The following is an 18,629-nucleotide window of genomic DNA, read 5'->3' on the forward strand; positions in this document are numbered from 1 at the left end:
TCACTGTTGGATGGAACCGCTCCTAGTGCGACGATGACTACTGTTACCACTGTTGTCGTTACCCTCCAGATTTTTGTTCTTCCTTCAGCCTACTTTTCCAGCTGTTTGTGTTCCTTTTCTCCAGATTTTGCTATCTGCTGGGATTGCTATATCTATCACAATTGCTATCTTCTGGTGTTGCTACTGTATCAGGCTTTTTGGCTATCACCGGTTTGTCAGTCTCGACCTGGAAAGGATCTTGGACTGTTTTTTCTCCATAACCTCTGGAGGTATGTACCATTGACATTCTGGGACCTTTAATCCAAATTTAGTGCAGATGTTAATTTACACTATTCCTGTTACCTGGTTATGATGTTCCATGTATGCCCTGCCTGCCAGCATCTTACACCCTACTGTGATGTGCTGTCTCGGTTGCTTCTTTGCACAGCCTCCACGTGGGATCCTGTCTCACATGGTAGACCCTGGTCTCTATTGATCTTGTGTTAAGGGCCTGTTCTTGTGCTGCCATAACTACGACCGCTGTGCTATCTTTCAGTCCAGCCTTTTACTTCCACTGGTTTATTTTCTCGGTCTGCCACTCCTTCAATCTGATGGTGGTATATGCCATGCAGGGGCATTACTTTCCATGACTGCTCATCTGGCTCCTTCTCCTTTTTGTTGTCTGAGGCATTCACTGAACAAATCATCTGTTGGAGCCAACATGGAGGACTGTTATTTCCTCCTGGATTGTGTCCCGGATGCTCACCAATCCATAGCCACCCTCTTTCCACTTTGTGTACACCCTCAGGATGCTGGATTTGGGGTGGAGCGCCCTGTGCATTGTAAGGAGTGGCTTGCATATTTTGCAGTGGTCCGGGGATTATGCCATCAGGATATCTGATTACTGGCAAGGCTTTGTTGTTGATGGCCTGGATCTTATTCTTGCCATTCAGCCTACTACTCAGTAGCCGTGGTTGCTCTCCAAGCTGCCTCCTCATAAATGCTATTTGTCTGTGGAATTACAAGGTATCCGTCACAGCACCTTGTGTTGTTTTTATAATTACTCAACTTGAGTTTTATTTAAAATTGTCCAAAATTCTCTGAATTCCAGCCTCTTTGTTTTCATTGTCCATGTCAGCAAACCTTTTAGCTTTGTATTTAATCAAAATGAGAAATTAGCAAACATTTGCTTCTACATTGTAAATAAACAACAAAAAGAACAACAATATTTTTCTCTGATGTTACAGCACAAACCAGTAACTGAATCTTGTTATCAAGACACGATTATTCATATTATCAATTTGACATAATGTCCTGTTTTTATAGTAAAGGGCTAGAAATGAAAAATCAATCAATTAAAAAATTAAACAGATAATAAATTACTGTATTCAAAGGATAACATTTACTTGCAGTCCTATTCTTTTTTAGATTCACTTTTGAATGTAATTATAAAATAAACATTTTATCCACACTTCCATCACCCTATTACAAAAAAACAGGACATGATTAAAAATTACCCAGTGTTTTTCTCTTAACAAACTGACTCACCCTTCATTCTGTGAAAGTTAAAAGAACATTGTCTACCACGGCATGTGATGCACATTGCTAGTAACTCGAATGTAACTGTGATGAAAAAAAAATGACTCAGAGAAGACCTAATGAAACTGCCGTACACAACATGAGAAGTGAAGAACTGACTTTTTGTTGTTTGGTGTCAAAAATGGAAATCAGTAATACATATATCAAAACAGAGATTAACACCACATGATATTTACAAATCTGATACAGTAAAATGTATAAATATACAGTACATTAAAGATGATCCTACCTGTTTAAGTAAAGCAGCTGAGTAGAGATTAACTGTATGTCCTGACTGACAACACGGAGCACAAAACGCACATCGTCTTCCTTTCAGGGTTAGTGAGGGACTCAAACTGAGGGAGGAGTGGAGAACGACTCCTTGACAGTCACTTGACAATCCCGACGTATCAGCTTACCTGTCTGCTCAGGATAAAGGTTTCTTCTTCTAAAATCTTCCTAAATTATTTACCTATGTGCGCAATGTGTTTTTTTTGTGGAATATAATGTGTTCGTATGTACTGCTTTTGAAAGTAGACAATTCAAATATCATAAACTATGATCAACTTAAATTCTGTTTTTCCCTTTGGAAGCACAATTGAATCACCAAACATCTAACTGCTTACAGTGAATCACCAAATATGAAGATACAAAAATTGTCAAAAAAAGACTAACTGTATGATTTATACAGGTTGACGTGAAAGGTAACAAGGTTGTGTTTAGGCCCCAGCAATAATGGATATTGTAAATTTCTCCATATGAGCAGATGATGCTACACTTTACATAAGGAAATTATTATTTGCTTTTTTTCAATGAAATTGTGCATCCACACTAATAAATTGAGAGGAAACATTATGGTTGAATAATCTGGTCCAGAACAATCATTATTTTTGAAATGACAGAAACAGAAATAGAAGAAAGCCATTTTAGAGTTACCTATCACCAATATAGACTCTCCATTAGGATAAAAGTTGGTATTTTAAAGGGTATGTCAACCCAAAAGAGCGTCTTTATAATACTATGTTCTATGTGACCCACCAGTAAAAGCACAAAATGCTGATTAGTATTGTGCTTGGTCATTACCTGAACCCTAAGCAGCTTTGATGAAATTTTCAGTTGACAACTAGTGCCAAAATATCCACTCCCTGAGATGGATAATAATCAATAGATATTGTGGTTGAATTTATTCCACACAATTACAAGATTAATAACAATAAAGTATTAACTTTACAAAGCATAAAACAAGATTCTTGTCACCTCTGTGAAAAACAAAAAGTTAAGCACTATTAATCACATACAAAAAACACAGTAAGTGAATGTTTTTGCTTGTACAGAAGTCCTATTTGCCCTAGGCTGATGACTTCACTACACCAGAAAGAATGATGAAAATTGAGCAATGTCCTAAAACAACTGCAAAACACTATCTGAGATGGTGTTTAACTCTGCACCTCCCTTCTCCTGCAGATGCTCTCAAAGCCCATCTGTAGTCCAGAGGATTACAGCGCAATGCAGTTATTTCCACTTAAAAGGGAGTAAAAACACAGACAGAGGGTTGCGGTGGCCCCCAGGGACTGAGGATGCCATTTGGCTCAGTGTAGCAGTGTCGCCCTGTACACCTCATTTCATCGGCCTCTCCATCAAAATACCAACATACATAACATAGGAAATTACTGTGATCGTAGAAGTGGTACTTCAAATAGATGAGATCAATTTCCCAGTCTTTATTGAGCCAAGGCACATATTTATTTTTTAATCACAAGAAAAAGCTCATAGCACACCGCCAAGTACAAATGTCAAATTTACTCACAAATGAACTTCATCAAAGTGAAATGTGAGCCTGTTTAGTTGATCTATTGGCCATGACTTGTTCTATTGTGACAGGCAACAGGTGGATGAGTTTATTGTACTCTCTGCCATCTTAATGGAAAACACAAATGGTTCTGCCTGTCACTATATATTCCTACATACGTTTGCTGCAAATGAATAATTATATCCAGTCTATTAAGTGAACTCTCACGTCACGATCTCTCACTACACAGTAATGTGCCTTGACACAGCATTGGGAGTCACTCCACTAGAGTAAGCTTCTTGTTTGTGTTTGTTGATCATATAAATGCATTTATTGCGAGAAAGCGTAGTAATATGTTGTTTACACATGCATTTCACAGTGAATAGCTGTTCCCTATTTCTATCACCCTATCACTTATGGCGTACAATTTGACCTTTCTGCAACATTAAACCCATATGAGGTTCTACACATGTGATCCAATTGTTTGGGTGTTTTCATCTCATGCAAATTTTTTTGAAACACTGCGCACTTTCCTGCAAATAATGCTTCTTTATACTTCCTAAAACTCCTTGTCACTGCCGTGTATAAAACCTGGCTATATCGAAGCACATTCCTGCACACTGAGGTGACAAACAGTGGTTTTGCATGTGTGTGTGTTTGTGTGGAATGAGACTGTGTATTGGTGGAGCGGCTTGAAGGAGAGCAGTAGTGATGGAGCCTGAAAGCCCTGCAGCGCAGCTGTTCTCCCAGCGCAACGTCAACTTCACTGCTGAGCTCAGAGCACGCGCTTGGCCGTCATCACTGTGCGTACTCTTCTATCGTCTCAATCTTGCTCTCCATTTGTCGGCACCTGCTTTTGCTCAAAAAGAGTCAGAATTTGTGTACCTTGGTCATTGAGGATATATTACAAACCCCCTGACGAGAACTGAATTCTGCCATTTGAAGAGACAATTAAAACGGAAATGTCTTTCAAAAATTCAGTTCGTTTTAAACTGTTTTTGAAGTGTTAGCTTTTGATTCCCCCTCATACTGTATATATACTGTACAATAATTATAAATCTTTAAACAATTTATATTTTAACACCAGCTGTAGAAACACATACAAAGCAAACAGCACTTGGGAATATACAGTAAATGGCTTATATTGCATTATTACTGAAGCTTAGTTGAGATAGTCTTTGTGTTTGATGATCAAATCTAATCTATTATATCGTGGCAGAATGCCCATTGAATAAGGAGGTGTAAACTATTTAATTATTTAAATTCTGTTAAATGATATTACTTGTAATATATTTTTATCAAGTACAATACAATACTTTGGGGTGCTGGAACTGATTCATGAGAGAGTGAAGTGTTTTGAGTCATCGGTTACAAACCTGAAACACTTCCACATTAAATTACCCCCCCCCCCCCCCCACACACACACACACACACACACACACACACACACGCATGCAAACCTCTACGCTTCCCCTCTTGTGTGTACCTCACCCTGGACCCCAATCATCCAATCAATCAGTGAATGGCTAAATGATAGATAGCGCTGACGATTATTCTGCCTTAAGTCTCCCATGCACTATCAGGAAGACTGGGCTTCTGAGAGACAGCTTTCCTATTGAAGGGCAAGTGCTAAGTCATCATGGTGACTACAGAGCGATTGAAGGGAAATTGAGTGATAAGAGCACGTGAAGTCAGCTCGGGCCTGAAGGAGCAACTGGCATTAAAGAAACACATGCGCTAGTGTGTGGGATTTTAACAGGGGAGGCAAGGCCTTCTCTGAGGCCTAAACGCTGTTAGAAGCACTGACCTACATCCACAATCCGAATTATTATATTCGTTCCATGAATCTGTCATCATTGAATTCCAAAGGTCCATTTTTTTTTAATTGGTCATAGCCATCTTACAATTTCCAGAAAAAAAGCTCGCTTCACACAACTATCCACAAATTATGATTTTGTGCACACGTTTAAGAAAAAAGTATCATGTGCCCCCTTTTCAACTTTGATCACCTACCCCTCCAAAATCTACACGCTCCTGATTACAAGTGATTTGTATATGGACACAAGTACCTGTAAATCTTTCCTTTTCAATTCTGGTATTTTGTCAAGAGTTATATTAAGACATGCTTTCAAATGTGGCTGCTCCGCTCCTCTTTTTCTGCCAGGGATTTAAAAATAGAAGCGCTCGTGCTCTCTGTATGTACTTACCCTCCAGGAAGTGTGCAGCTGCAGGGCTCTACGATTGGCTACAAGTTACCACGTGGTGTCACCTTCGCCGTCGCCTATTGGCTGGCACCTGTGGGCCACTGTGAGGGAAAGCTTTTATGACAGCAGACAGGAGCCCAGAGGAGTTGCTGGGACCTGGGAGAAGGACACAGTCGGTGGGAGCTGGAAAGATGACATAGCGGAGATTGCCCCACCGTCGAGCTCGGAGGTGGCTGCTGCGTGATGCGACCTCTCTCCATGCCACGGCCAACCGGAACATGGCCGGAAAAGAGGAGGGAAAAATGAGCCAAGAACAGGAGAGGGTTAGAAAAAAACACGTCACACATCTTTCAAATAACTCTGCAATCAAGTTATTCTCATTTGAAGATTGCCCTCATTCAAACTGCTATTCGAAATAAAATACTCCGTCGACTTTGCGTTAATATTAATAATATACCATCTATCATAATCAATGAACAGGAAGATACTCAGCTTTAGAAAATGGATGGATTTGAAACATACATACATACATACATACATACATACATACATACATACATACATACATACATACATACATACATACATACATAAAACAAATATCTGCTAGTAAAAAAAAAAAAGACTTTTTTTTTTTTTAATCTATTGACAACTACGGTCATTCTTTAAAATACAGCGCCACTTGGTGTTAAAAGCGCAGAATACATACAGTACATGTAGTCCTGTGGGTCCCAACCTGGATTGAGCCTAGAACTGGGCGGTATGACAGAAACGAATATCACGGTAATAGTATTTTATATATTGATTTCCCCCTTCTTCCCCAATTAAAGTGAAAGACCTGTTTAAAAAATAAAAGAATTTTTCTATATTTTTAACATTTCCCTCTTTCTTTCATAAAATTTTAACTCAACTACGAAAAGCGAAATTAACTGGTCAATATAGTGTGAATGTAGAAAATGAACACCTTTTTAAACACATTTTTTAACGTTGTGCGCTCTCTTTCTCTCTCTCTCTCTCTCTCTCTCGCTCTCTCTCTCTCTCTCTCTTTCTCTCTGTCTCTCTCTCACACACACACGCTCTCTCATACATATATACTGTATTTATAGTCATATGAAAAAGTTTGGGCCCCCTTGATCATTTTCAAGATTTTCCTTTATAAATCATTGGTTCTTCAGATGAGCAATTTCGGTTAAATATCATATAGCAGACAAACACAGTTTATAGGATTTACCGGAAGTGTGCAATAATTACTTAAACAAACGTAGGCAGCCGCATAAATTTGGGCACCCCAACAGAAAAGCTGTGGGATGCATTTTCCTAACGGGAGTGAAAGGGTTAAATACGCTTCATGGTTGGCTTCATCTGTGTATGTAGGTCAAGGGTCAATGAGCTTGCCAATTAATTAATTAATTTTCTCAAATACTACTATGTTTTTGCCATATATATATATATATATATATATATATATATATATATATATATATATATATATATATATATATATATATATATATATATATATATATATATATATATATATATAAATTGCAAAGAACAGCCATCATGAGGTGTTTAAAACAATATTCCACCGTGTAATCATATTTGCAAGGGTCATAATGAGTTGACTGGTCATTTTTTTAAATCACTTTTCATACCACACTCACAATGTCCCCGTCAGGTGATTTTTTTTTTTTTAATTTCAAAACTTTTAAAATGAGTTTCTTCACTCCAGTCCTACTTATTGCTTCATTGTTTTCACTCCACTCCGATTTATGGTTTCATTATGTTGCATAAACGCATATTCATCTTGACAGTCATTTCTAAAAGCTTCTGTAATGATTTACTCTACAGTAGCCTATATTCCTTCTTGCCGTAATACTAACAGCTGATGTTCTGTGCACGATCAAGGTTTATCCTCTTGATGGCACTGTTAATCTTGTGTGAATTTGCGTAACATGCGAAGATTGCACGACAACCATGCACCAGCGCTCTTGCACACATGCCAAGGGATTAGAATTTGGGTTAAGCATTTGTATTTGTCTCTCACGCGACAAAAGACAAAGCTGTTGGAGATAACGCAAATTGTGTTAGCATGGTTTTTGCATTAGTTCAATCCGAAGCACAAATTTAGGTGATTAAAATTACAATTACAATTTAGGATGCTCTCATGTTTTATAACTACTGTACAGTATTTGTACGCTCCAGTTAATAGATGTCTTTCTATGGCCTTTAAGGTGTGGCTGCAAGGAACAACTGAGGAAAGAACACGATGTTCTCATCAGTTTGGCGGGTCGAGAGCATCACTGAGCATTATCATGTTGGACGGAAGGGAAAGCAAGGGTGAGAAAGAGATTAGAACTGTAAAAATAATGTTTTCAATTTCCCTTTTTAGGAGCTTTCTAGCTGCAAATTTCCAAACACTTTGTTTTAACCCAATTTCACATTTTTGTTCACTTTGAGTGTCTCTAAAATGTGTACTTCTGAGTATATTATCCAGCAAACTATAGGTAGCCTTTAGATGCGATTGAACAACAAAAGATGATAAACCAATCTGAATTATACGTTTTGACAGAAAAGCCAAAGTGAATTAGGATCTAAATGTTCAGCCCCTCCTCATCCCCGCCTATATGCACATACACACGCACTGCAGTGACACACCTCTGTCACTCTTTTCCCCCCTATCCAATGAAAAGCGTGCAATGCAATTTTAGCAGTGTACGTCACTCTTTTGCCCCTCCTCTGCGCCTAATGATGCATGCGTGTTAGTGTGTGTGATTTTTGCTTGTGTGTATGTAGTGTGTTCTTGCACATCTATGCGTCTGCATACCTGATAGGATCAATCCAAACTCTCTATTGTCTTTCTGTCTGTCCCTAACGCCATCTCTTGCACACTTTCAGGTTGGGTCACCCTCGCCCGTCCTCATACTTTCACCCGTTTACAAACGAAGGATTGTTGGAGCTCGACATTCTGCCTTCATGGAGGATTACCACAAACCTGACCAACAGACAGTGCAGGCGTTGAGGAACATCGCCCATCGCCTTAGGATCAACTCCATCAAGGCGACGACTGCAGCAGGCACAGGGTGAGTGGACGTGTATAAAACACCTGTATTGTATAAACACAGTTAAAAAAAACTGTTTGCAAACATAATATTTCTCCACAAGCAACAGTCGTACTTATGAATGTATATGCATGCTGTGCACATTAACTGAAGGGCCTGAAAAAGACCTTTGCCTTTGTTCTGCTCCTCTGACATTTTTTCTGTGCCAAATGTGTCGTTTAAAAAAAGAGAAAAAAAAGTAGTAAAGCATTTGCAACGACCAATTTCTTTAAATTAAACATATTTGCATTTGCAGTATTTTGCACAATACATGCTTATGTATGCTTAGTTTTTAGAGCAAACACATAGAATGTTTTTTTGGTTCCATTTTATGTATTAGGCACCACATGCATTTTCATCATTTCATTATTTTTAAACATCATTCTAAGTGAGACTTGAAATGAAGAAAAAATATTTTATTCAATAATACACTCCACAATATGGTTTACATGGCATTCATTGTTAGGGATGAAGGTTAAAAATAAAATAAAAAACTCGACCTTTTATTGCACAGGACACAGAATAATACATTACAACAAAAAGAATCAAGACATAGCTTGTTTTAATTGACCAAATAAAGAATACTTACTGATACTACATATTGGACCTCCCCATCAAGTACTTGAGCAATAATGTACATTTTTTTAAATTAAAAATACTGGTATACATACATTAATTATGCATGACAGTAGTTCGCCAGCCATACGGCGTGGTACACCCCCCGAGACACCATAAGGCGAGATGGTCATCTTTGTGTCAATACAATTAATCTGTTTTAAGTGTTGATGGAACAGTAGTACAGTATTTGAATTCTTCTATCTATTTATTTATTTTTATTCCACATACTAGTCCCCTGAATCAAAATGAATAGTAGGCCTACACTGTGAAAAGATCCTTTTTTTTTTTTAATTCAGTATTAAGTAAATATGAATAGGCACTATTGTTACAGTAGCTCTTCAGCTATGTGATAAATAAGTGTATGTTTTTTTTTTCTTCATTATCATGGTTACCAGATATATATATATATTTTTTGTGAGCATCTTTGGAAGATTTGTGACGATGCCATCGCGTGCTTGTGCACTTGTGACATCTGCATAAAAGCTCCCTCTCCCCGCCTTTCTCCCCCAGACACCCTACATCATGCTGCAGTGTGGCAGAAATCATGTCTGTGCTTTTCTTCCACACTATGAAGTACCGCCCTGAGGATCCACGAAACTACCACAGCGATCGTTTCCTTATGTCCAAGGTGCGAACCTGTTCAAAGGAGGATATGTTTCAAGATAAGACACAGTACTGATTTCCTCATTTTCTCTATGGCAGGTTCAATCTGCACCAGCCTTGTACTCCATGTGGGTTGAGACAGGCTTCCTGAAAGAGAGCGAGTTGTTCAGTATGTGCCAGGTTGATTCTTCACTGGAGGGCCATCTCACCCCTGTAAGAACACACGACATGCTTGGGAAAGCACCTAACCACTCCAATATACAATAAACCCTGTAACACTGTGTTCACGCCGATGTTCAAAAAACAACTTTTTGTGGCATAGGGGAAAAAATTAACCACGCTTTTCACAAATTTTTCATATAAAATTTCATTTAGTACAAATCTGCAGAACAGAAAGTAAAAGTGAACTGAATTAATGTAGTTATTATTGGTATTTTGTTGATAGAATCAAGCGGTCGTGTTCAAATTTATGTTAAATGAGGCAGCACACACTAGTATTTTTTTTTCCATTTTGCCCAAGGAATTCTAGCTAGAAAAGAAAGCCTCATGATGCCACCTCAATGCTTCACTGTTGGTATGGTTTTCTTTTGTTTTCTTTTGATGAGCTTTTATGTTTGCTCCAAACATACTTTTTGAATTATGGCCAATAAGTTCCACATTGCTTTCATCAGACTTTATATCCCCAAATATCCCACATGCAGGAGGGAAAATGTGTCATGGTCCAATGAAAGAGTAAAACACCCCCCAAATGTCAGGGAAGGCCTACCAGAGCAGCAGAATTTTTTCTTTGGGTAAATGAGGGGTACTTTGAATGTTGACTAGTTTGTCAAGACTTCCATTTAACAAGAATTGCTCTGATTTTTTTCTTTTGAACATTTGAACAGGGGTGTGTAGACGCTTTATGTCCATTGTGTTTATGTTCCATTTCAGAAGCAGCAATTTGTGGATGTAACCACTAGCTATTTGGGACAGGGGCTCGGTGTGGCCTGTGGAATGGCGTACACTGGGAAATACTTTGACAAAGCCAGGTAATTCCTCATAATCACGAAGAGTTATTTTCACAAACGGTTTAAATCTACAGATTCAAATTTGTTCAGAAGTGCACACACTAGTTAAATGCCTTAATGAGGTCTAGCGTGTCAGTTCTTCGGAGCAATTTTTAAATTGTCCACACAGTAGATGTGCGCTGTGGCTACATGCTCTGCTCTCCTGATTTTTCTGCTCTAATAATCACAGGCCCAGTAGTTGTATCTCACGTCTCTTCAAAGCAGATTTTCTCTCTGAAAAAAACAAGACATCATGCTTTCAACCGTGGATTTATGCACTGTTAATTGTTCTGATTTGTTACAAACCAATTCCTATAAGAAAAATGATTATTCTTTTTTAACTGCATACAAAGACAATCGTCTAAAGACAATTCCTTTATATTTGACAAAAATGTAAATCAAGTTGGAGGTTGCAGGTGTGATAATTCCACAGCCACACCTTCAGAAGCCTTAGGAGGCGTCTAGCATTCCATGCTTAGCAAGCGGGCTGTCAAATCAGGAATCAATCTAACTGGAAAAGTGTCAGATAGCATTTTCATGCTTGATGCACACAAGCGCACGCACACTAATGGTGTAACTCTTCTCCACTGCAGCTACCGTGTTTACTGCCTCTTGGGGGATGGCGAAATGTCAGAGGGCTCCGTATGGGAAGCCATGTCTTTCGCGTCGTACTACCAGCTTGACAACCTAGTGGCCATTATGGACATCAACCGCCTGAGCCAAAATGACTCTGCGCCTTTGCAGCATCAGGCAGAGAAATACCAGAGACGCTGTGAAGCTTTCGGGTAATTCCATACAAGCCCGGTTAACTGTGTTAAATGGGCTGTCAACTTTAGGCATTTTTTTTTTTTTAAATAAAGCCCAGTATACATGTCAATATGGATGAAAAAAAACATTTTATGAAATGTATAGAAAATGCATGTATGTTATTCATGAGCATCATCAATAAGTTCAATTTTTCACCTCCCTAAAAAAAGTAAAAAACAAGAGGTTATAATTAAAATTTTTAAGGGCCTATGAAAGATTACGCTAATTTAATGAAGTTTCCTAAAATTTATTACATTTCTGGTCCTAACATAAATAATAAAACAACTACTGCAAACATGCACAATAAATACCTTAATTGACTCGCAGGCTAAACTAATGATTATTTTAATAATCGATTAATCTGTTGATAATTAATTTTTCTAATCAATGTTTCATATAACAAGCAAGTTTTCATTTCATCCTTGTATAAAAAAAAAAAAAAAACAGGACATTAATTCAAGTTGACAGTGCAATAAAATAAATTACCTAAGATTCAGTTACTAGCTTTTCTGTAACATCAGAAAAAAACAAAACAAAAATAATAAGCCTGCTTAACACAGCCTACAAAAACAGGAAAATATGTATCGGTAACAGGTGAGAGCTTAGAATTCCAAATATTTGGGCCATTAAAATCAAACTAGGTCTCAAAATGATTAATTGTTTATCAAAAATGGTTATCAATTAATATTAAATGATAATCAATGAGCTGTTTATGAATTTATTAATCCTTGAAGCTGTAATTGACTGTCTTTTTACGCCCCAAATCAGTGATACGTGGGTGGCTTTTGGCTAAAGTTAGATTATAAATACTTGGGTTTCCAAATCAACATTTGGGCCACAGCAGTCATATCTATCCTATGTGCATTAGCTGATGAATTCTTTTAGAACAGAGCAATCCATTTGGGATTGATTACATTTCCTGAGAATGCACTGACCTGAATGAATTAGAATATTCGCAAGCTCATTATTATACATAATTGTTAGCTCATCTGTTAGTTTGCAAAATCATGCAAACTCTATTAAACCATTCCACAGAAATTTGTCTAATAGAATGGGACATGAACCAGAGGGGGGAAAAAAAAACAGACGCGCTTTTTTTTATTGACAGATCAAAATTATGATTATTCGACTGCAATAAAGGTATATGTTTTATGTAGTTCCTGCATGTGTATGAGTCTTAGTATATTTTGGATAACCAAATTCTTCTTTTCAAGTGATATTTGTGTGTATAATGTGTATCTAGATGGCATGCCATTATTGTGGATGGACACAGTGTGGAGGAACTGTGCAAGGCTCTGAGCCACGCACGCCATCAGCCCACTGCTATCATTGCCAAAACCATCAAGGGCAAAGGCATTCCAGGTAATTGTCAGTCACTGAAAATACACTTAAATGCTTTGTCTCTCGCAGCTAATGTGATGATGTTTGGTTGTTGGTGTTTTAAGCCGCTGAAGATAAGATGGGCTGGTACTCCAAAATTCTGCCTAAAGACATGGCCGAGATGGTCATGAAAGATCTGCAGAGTCGGATTATGAGCACCAGTAAGCACCTGTACCCCCCTACTCCTGTCGAAGACTCGCCTCCAGTAAGCCTGAGGAACATCCGTATGGCCAGCGCACCCACTTACAAACCTGGAGAAAAGGTTGCTCACCCTTGCTCAACACATTCAGTGTTTACTCAAAGTTCCAGTTAATCTAACATGTCTTTCTTCCACAGATTGCCACGCGCAAGGCCTATGGGATGGCCATCACCAAATTAGCCCGCTACAACGAACGCATCGTGGCTCTTGATGGAGACACAAATAACTTCACCTACTCTGAGATTTTCAAGAATGAACATCCCAATCGCTTTGTGGAGTGCTACATTGCCCAGCAGAATATGGTAGGCTGTGTTAAGAATCCTCGCTAATAGGAATTCGGTCCTCAATAAATGCCTTTGTGTCCCATCCAGGATTATACATTTTACAGTTGGTCATATGTGATAGTAAATTATATATGAGTTGCCAGCCAATTATTTAGGGAAGGACCTAAATTATAGGATATTATGATTACTGTTCACGACTCCAATGATCACATTCTCCCCTTGAGATGGGTCATTATTATCTTACTCATAATATTATTATGAGATTGATCACTTGGAAGAAACAGCCATTTAAGTGTTGGCACTGTTGTGTCTTCAACTGCAGCTGACTCTAATCTAGGTCAGGCGTTTGTATGATGCTAAGCAGTCACGGCAAGTGAAATATTAATTAGTGGGGTGGGTGAAGCCATCTGGCTGATGGAAAGGCAAAGGTTGAAGGGCAGATTCAGTAAGATGTAGTAACCATTAAATAATCACCAATAATATTTTGTATCTGATTAATTGCGTTAGGAAAAAAAATATATGTATAAAATCTCCCAAAATGTATACATGAATACATAGTATAATATTTAAAAAAAAATGTGTTCATTTTTTATGTATATTCATACAAAGTTGACTATAAGTGGTGTGCATCGTTTTCCTTTTGTAGGTCAGTGTTGCCATGGGATGTACGGCCCGTGACAGGAACGTTGTGTTTGCCAGCACCCTGGCATCCTTTTTCACACGCGCCTACGACCAGCTCCGCTTGGCTGCCATATCAGATAGCAACATTAATCTATGTGGCTCCCACTGCGGCGTGTCCACTGGTTAGTAAGACAAGAACCCTGATCAACCTTTATTTCCCTCACGCTGAGCACCCCTCTCCTGTTTTTTTATTTTTATTTTTTTTATGAGACTTCACTTCTTGTAGTTTTCTCCTATGTCCTCTAATCCTGTCTTTTCCTCACCAATACTCCACTTGTCCTCACTTCTCCCTTCTTCTTTGCCCTGGAAGTCTACTGCAAGGAACCTTGTGTTCCTCTTTTAGCACAGGTACACCTCAAGCATGCCACGTCCAAAATGTCTCCTGCATGCATCTTCTTCAACTGCCCAGATTATGACGTGTAACCATCATCAGCCATATTGAAACTATCATACAGCTAAATGTATATATTACAGGAGAGGAGTGGCCCTCCTTGATGGGATTGGAGGACATCGCTATGTTCAGGGCACTCCCTAGAACTACCATCTTTTATCCCAGTGATGGAGTGTCTACAGAGAAGGCTGTGGAACTGGCTGCATCCACCAAGGTAAAACAAATGTGCTTCACATAAAAACGGGTGATTTTTGGAGGGAAACCTGACTGTCCTTTTGTTTCGCTTCACACAGGGTGTTTGCTATATCCGAACCAGTCGCCAAGACAATGCCATCATCTACAACAGTAATGAAGATTTCCATGTTGGACAGGCTAAGGTAGGCTTATCTCCCCTGCGGTGGATGTGCCTATTTTATAGGTTTACTCCAAAATACTGTATGTTCCTCTTTTGCTAGGTGGTGTACCAGAACAAAGATGATCAGGTTACTGTGGTGGCTGCTGGAGTGATTCTGCATGAGGCTCTGGCAGCGGCTGAACACCTAAAGAAAGGTACTGTCAAACAAGCACTTGAAGTCAATACGGGTTTCTATTTAACTTAAATTAGCATCTCTTATAAGAGATGTGCCCGATGTGTCAACCATCTAATATAGAGTGACCAAGTAGTCCAATGTTCAATTGTCAGCAATGGCCATTTTGTCTGTGCTGAAAGTGTGAATGTGAATGGTTTATTTGTCTGTGGCCAAGTCAGGATTCACAAATGCCATATTGTTGTTACCCACATTGACATACCATCACCTTGCAGCCCTATGCAATGCAATGTGACATTTAATTTGAATTTTTTGAATAACTTTGCAGTACATTCAAATAACATAGTCCTGTCAAAAAATGTTTATCCCACATTGGTTCCACTCTGAAAAGTAACTAGTTATTTAAGTGATGTTAACAAAAAAGCATTCTGACCAACTAATTTAACTAACAATATGTAAGCTAAACTTTGCATCTGGTATCTGTGACTCGAAAAAAAATCCTGCTTCTCCATTCTTGTTGTTGCAGAGAGGATATATGTGCGTGTGATTGACCCGTTCACAATCAAACCTCTTGATGCCAAGACCATCATTGATCACACGCGTGCCACCAGGGGAAGAATCCTTATTGTGGAGGACCATTACAACGAAGGTTGGAAATGTTTCTTCGCTTTTGCATATTGCATGACAGCAAGCAGGCTTTCAGCAAAAAGGCATCTCTCGGCCTGTGCAGCTGGGGCACTTTTGCTTTGCACCGCATCATCATGTGTGTTGCTGTGGCACGTTTCCATTGGCTTGGAGAAAAAGGACACAATGCCGTGGAATTTGCTTATTGGCTGGCTGTATTGCGCCCTCATTGCAGGCAAGGTATCATGGAGCTTTTGTTAAATGTGGAAGTCAACTAGGCAGTGCGCTGTCACATTACTTTAGCTGAGCATGTGCCCATGGGGTACTTTGTGACCTAGATAGCACAGGCAGCCATGCTCTCTGTCCACCAAGGCAGTGGGGATGGGGGATGTTGCAGACTTGACTGGACAATACATACTAGCTTTTCTATTCATTTCACATGTAAGCCAACTAGACCACAATTGAATATTTAGTCATTATCATTGCTGGCCAGTGAAAAGCATGCATTGCAAATGTTTGGATTTTGAATTACAACATTCTGAGATATATTTGAAACATGCAATACTTAAGATTTTTTTTTTTTCTCGATTTGAAAATCCAAATGAAAATTATGGTTCCTCTTAATATGGTGTTCCTCATGTGCATGTTCTATTGCTTGCTATATATTATTATTTTTAATTGACCGAATATTGTTACATGACAGTCAGTTGTATTTTTTTAATATTCAGTTCTAACTTTGAAACAAAAGATTTTTTTTAATTAAATTATTTGTATCCCATCCTCCATTTTAATAATAATGATGGAATACAATTAATTAAAAACAAACTTGCCATTTTTAGAGTCTCCTGAAAAGTGATTATTTTGGACATATGAGGATTCTGCCCGACACCAGCAATATAGAAATGTTTTTATTTTACTGAGATTTCTTTTTTTTATTATTATTTAGAGATTAGTTAGTTTGATAAATGTATAAGAAATAAATAACTAGATTATTTTCAAATAAACACACAAATTAATGACATTTTATAAACAGGATTTCTCATAATGTGAATGTTGCATGTGTGTTTCCATCGCTCCTCTCTGCTCTGGAGTGACAACGTGACTTTGCCTGACATTTTTTTGATGTGATATCTTGTTATGTCCCAGGTGGCCTGGGAGAGGCCGTGTGCTCTGCCGTCGTCAACGAGACCGGCTTCAACCTTCACCGTTTGGCCGTGTCCCACGCACCGCATAGTGGAAAACCACATGAGCTCCTCAAGATTTACGGCATCGACCGTGACGCAATCGCCCAGGCCGTACGCAAGATGCTCAGCACCTCCACCAATGCCAAATAAATACCCTCCCTTGCCCGACCCATTTTCTCACCAAATTGATCAACGCTCAAGTGAGTCACATGACACCCAGCTCCTTTTCTCCTTTTCTTCACTGTGAGTTCCCGTAAGTGTTTCAAGTATTGTGATGTTGTGATTTTTCAAAGTAGAATTACACTTTTGCTCATCTTTTATGCACCTATCACGTGACGTACAAACAAGTCCACACACGCAACGTATCCCTTCTTGTCCAAATGTGGCCATCGAAAACACACACTTTTTACATGTTCAACGAGAGTACATTGTGATGGTTCCATGTGGTTTTGCAATGCTTTTTCAGTCACGTCATGAAGGTGGCGATGTTTTTATATATTGTTCCAAATGTGGCTCGTACAATAGGGTGGGTGGTTACTGGTTAGTAGTAAAGTAGTTGTCATGACAACAGTGTCAGAAAGAAACTAGGTGAGTTGTTTTGTCTAGAAGTTAGTGGAGAAAAAAAACAAAAAACAAATGTAGATTGGTTTAAACGTGCACAGGTCACACACCCCTAAATGATACAAATGTTGGCGTCTTCAACTCAACGTTGTGTATTGTTGTTGTCACCTACCATTCGCTCGACAACTGTACACCTGGACCACACTAACATTATGTAGTACAAAATGAGGTGGCATCCTTTTTATGAGGTGGGGGACTCCTTTGTGCTGATGCAGAAGTTTGATTGTGACTGTGTACTGTAGTTAGTTAAGTCTGACATGTAACCTAAGAACAGTTACTTGAAGTTTTGTAAGTACACCATTATTTCATGTAATAAAGACCTCTACATTTGAATCTTGTAGTTTGTATGTGTTTGATGATCTGGAGAATACAAAAAGTAAAACTGTCATAGGAAAATAAACAATGTTCTTATAAAATAAAACCCTGAAAAAGTCGAAATGATTCGCCTTTGATTCAAAGGCTAATTTTACTTTGAATTATTTCTTCTTTTTATATCTCTGGTGAATCCCAATTCAAATGTTCTGGTTGAACGAATCCATGACCTGGACGGCAGAGAACCTTCACGAAACCTATAAATTAACAACTGTCAGTCCATAAATAGCAAGACTGCGAGTTAAATTGCGTGGCATAAAATTAAATCAAAGTTAAAATATGGATCCTAAAATATTTAATATGTCAAAAACAGAGGTTTTATAGATTAGTTTTATACACTCAATAATATTCTTGAAACGAACATCCAAATGTCCGATTGAGTCAACAAATTTATCGTGTGCGAAAGAGTAAGCTAATAACATCCTCAAAATGATTAAAGCCAAAGCCAAATACGGTTGCAGTTTTCATATTCCGCCTGTAGATAGCAGCACTGCATTTAATTCAACGCATGAGTCGGGTTCATTTTGTCAGAGCCTGCGCAATGGATTTGGTACTTGTAGTTTATTTGCCAAGTGAAGCGTACAGGCTAATGTGAGAATTAAACTACATTTCCCTCGCCACTCATTTGAATGTCGTACAGG

General features: G+C 38.5%; 2 protein-coding genes and 1 long non-coding RNA gene across 3 annotated transcripts in view; 1 reads left to right on the forward strand and 2 right to left on the reverse strand.

Moving 5' to 3' along the window:
* The window catches only part of cacna1da (calcium voltage-gated channel subunit alpha1 Da), a 68,852-nt gene extending 66,991 nt beyond the window's left edge, over positions 1-1,861 (reverse strand). The window contains exon 1 of the mRNA XM_088424326.1: positions 1,808-1,861. The gene's annotated coding sequence lies outside the window, so the exon portion shown is untranslated. The remainder of the gene's footprint in view (positions 1-1,807) is intronic.
* Positions 1,862-3,267: 1,406 nt separating this feature from the next.
* On the reverse strand, positions 3,268-5,543 carry LOC148419201 (uncharacterized). Its single transcript, XR_015866615.1, has 2 exons — positions 5,416-5,543; positions 3,268-4,196 (listed from the first exon to the last, which is right to left on the reverse strand). It is a non-coding gene; the product is annotated as an uncharacterized LOC148419201 (long non-coding RNA).
* A 2,760-nt stretch (positions 5,544-8,303) lies between these two features.
* Positions 8,304-17,949, forward strand: tkta (transketolase a). Its single transcript, XM_088423883.1, has 14 exons — positions 8,304-8,633; positions 9,780-9,897; positions 9,972-10,085; positions 10,803-10,900; positions 11,512-11,703; positions 12,969-13,087; positions 13,171-13,367; positions 13,442-13,606; positions 14,235-14,391; positions 14,744-14,874; positions 14,954-15,037; positions 15,116-15,209; positions 15,714-15,836; positions 16,958-17,949. The coding sequence occupies exons 1-14, from the start codon at positions 8,527-8,529 to the stop codon at positions 17,143-17,145; spliced, it is 1,887 nt and encodes a 628-aa protein (XP_088280009.1). The 5' UTR covers positions 8,304-8,526; the 3' UTR covers positions 17,146-17,949.
* The last annotated feature ends 680 nt before the right edge of the window (positions 17,950-18,629 follow it).

The sequence above is a fragment of the Hippichthys cyanospilos genome, chromosome 9 (assembly GCF_059441005.1).
Source record: "Hippichthys cyanospilos isolate Australia breed blue-spotted pipefish chromosome 9, RoL_Hcya_1.0, whole genome shotgun sequence".
Classification (NCBI taxonomy): domain Eukaryota; kingdom Metazoa; phylum Chordata; class Actinopteri; order Syngnathiformes; family Syngnathidae; genus Hippichthys; species Hippichthys cyanospilos.